The following is a 1938-nucleotide window of genomic DNA, read 5'->3' as shown; positions in this document are numbered from 1 at the left end:
TGAATGTGATTCCTGCCTGCTACCAGTGGGAACTTGGTAAGTTACGTTTTACCTGCCTTTCCAAGACTCAGTGTCTCCGTCACTAAAATGGCTATAACAACATATATAAAGAGGCTATGTGAGAATTAAATTACATTGTACACATAATGTATCCAGTGTATGGTCTAGCTTATCTGTTTTTACTAAATCATATCTGTTATGGTTATTGCTAATCAGAGAAGGCAAAGGATGGAAGAGTCTAACTGGACCATGGCATCTGACCAAGTGATTTTCCCCCCAGGAGAGCTAATCCCTGTGTCTCCAATATGGAAGTAGACAACCAGACACGCGTCACCAAGTTCATTCTGGTGGGCTTCCCTGGGAGCTGGGGCATGCGCATAGCCGTGTTCCTGATGTTCCTCTTGGCCTATATTTTGACAGTGGCTGAAAACATGGTCATCATCCTGTTGGTGCAGCAGAACCGGCCACTGCACAAGCCTATGTACTTCTTTCTGGCCAACCTGTCCTTCCTAGAGACCTGGTACATCTCTGTGACTGTACCCAAGTTGCTGTTTGGTTTTTGGTCTGTGAGCAACAGCATCTCTTTCACTCACTGTATGATACAACTTTACTTTTTCATTGCGCTCATGTGCACAGAATGTGTGCTCCTGGCTGCCATGGCCTATGACCGGTATGTGGCCATCTGCCGCCCATTGCACTACCCCACCATCATGACCCATGGGCTCTGCTTCCACCTGGCTCTTGCTTCCTGGGCCATTGGCTTTGGCATCTCCTTGGCTAAGATCTACTTCATCTCTTGCCTCAACTTCTGTGGCCCCAATGTCATCAATCACTTCTTCTGTGACATCTCTCCAGTACTTAACCTGTCCTGCGCAGACATGTCCATAGCTGAGTTGGTGGACTTTGTCCTGGCGCTGGTCATCTTCCTCTTCCCCCTCTCTGTCACTGTCCTGTCCTATGGTTGCATTCTGGCCACCGTTCTACGCATGCCCACAGGAAAGCGGAAAGCCTTCTCTACTTGTGCCTCTCACCTCATGGTGGTCACCATCTTCTACTCGGCCACTATTTTCATGTATGCCCGGCCCCGAGCCATCCATGCCTTCAACTTGAACAAAATTATTTCCATCTTCTATGCCATTGTCACCCCTTCTCTCAACCCTTTCATTTACTGCCTAAGGAACCGAGAGATCAAGGAGGCTCTGAAGAAACTAATCTATTGCCAGGCCATCTGATCCGACTAGTCTACTACAGATGGTTAGAAAGAAGACGTGACTTGGTTTGCTGCCTGCCCTTCCAGCCTCCATCCTTTAACACCTCAGCTGCCTAGGACTCATATTCAGGCCATCCCCACATCCACATCAACCACAGGCTCCTGGCTGTGTCCTGAGGTCTGCATCTGTGCATGTGGCTTGTGCCCTAAGGGAACGGCCCTTGTATAGAGAATTCTCTTTGGCTGGGACCCAAAGTGAAGTTTCTAGACTGTGAGGAAATTCTAAGCTAAGTTTGGTGGGGGGAGATGGCAGCGTATGAGTGAGCTGTTTTGGGAGCTAGCGCACATAAGGGCTTTGAGGGCAACAGAGTGGGGATGGCCTCCTGACCTCCCAGTTTCCCGACGGAGGCAGAGGTGGCAGCTTCCCCAGCAATCCCATTCCCGGTGTTGACTGGAAGTTGGTCTTGGTCGCAGAGTGTGTAGACTGCTCCTCTAGGCCTTCCTCCACTTTTTGTTAGCACCCGGGTCCATGTATTAAATACCTTCCTGCTCCCAATAGCGATAGTGCTTTTCATTATCTGTACGTGAAGTGTACCTTATACAATTGTATTCTGTCTTCTCACTTAACTTACACAGTTGCTTTGTATTGGCTTTCACATTTCCCTTCCTGATGTCACAGCATGTTTGTTTGTATCCTTATGAGGACAAAACAGATGATAAATAAAATC

General features: G+C 48.2%; 1 protein-coding gene across 1 annotated transcript; it reads left to right on the top strand.

Moving 5' to 3' along the window:
* Nucleotides 1-275: 275 nt before the first annotated feature.
* Nucleotides 276-1232, top strand: OR6B1 (olfactory receptor family 6 subfamily B member 1; the record flags this gene model as incomplete). Its single annotated transcript, XM_081147411.1, has 1 exon — nucleotides 276-1232. Exon 1 carries the CDS (start codon nucleotides 306-308, stop codon nucleotides 1230-1232), a length of 927 nt encoding a protein of 308 aa, XP_081003537.1. The 5' UTR covers nucleotides 276-305.
* Nucleotides 1233-1938: the final 706 nt, after the last annotated feature.

This window comes from Miniopterus schreibersii (genome assembly GCF_964146895.1).
Source record: "Miniopterus schreibersii genome assembly, chromosome: 9".
Classification (NCBI taxonomy): Eukaryota; Metazoa; Chordata; class Mammalia; order Chiroptera; family Miniopteridae; genus Miniopterus; species Miniopterus schreibersii.
This window is presented reverse-complemented; position numbering and strand designations above follow the sequence as displayed.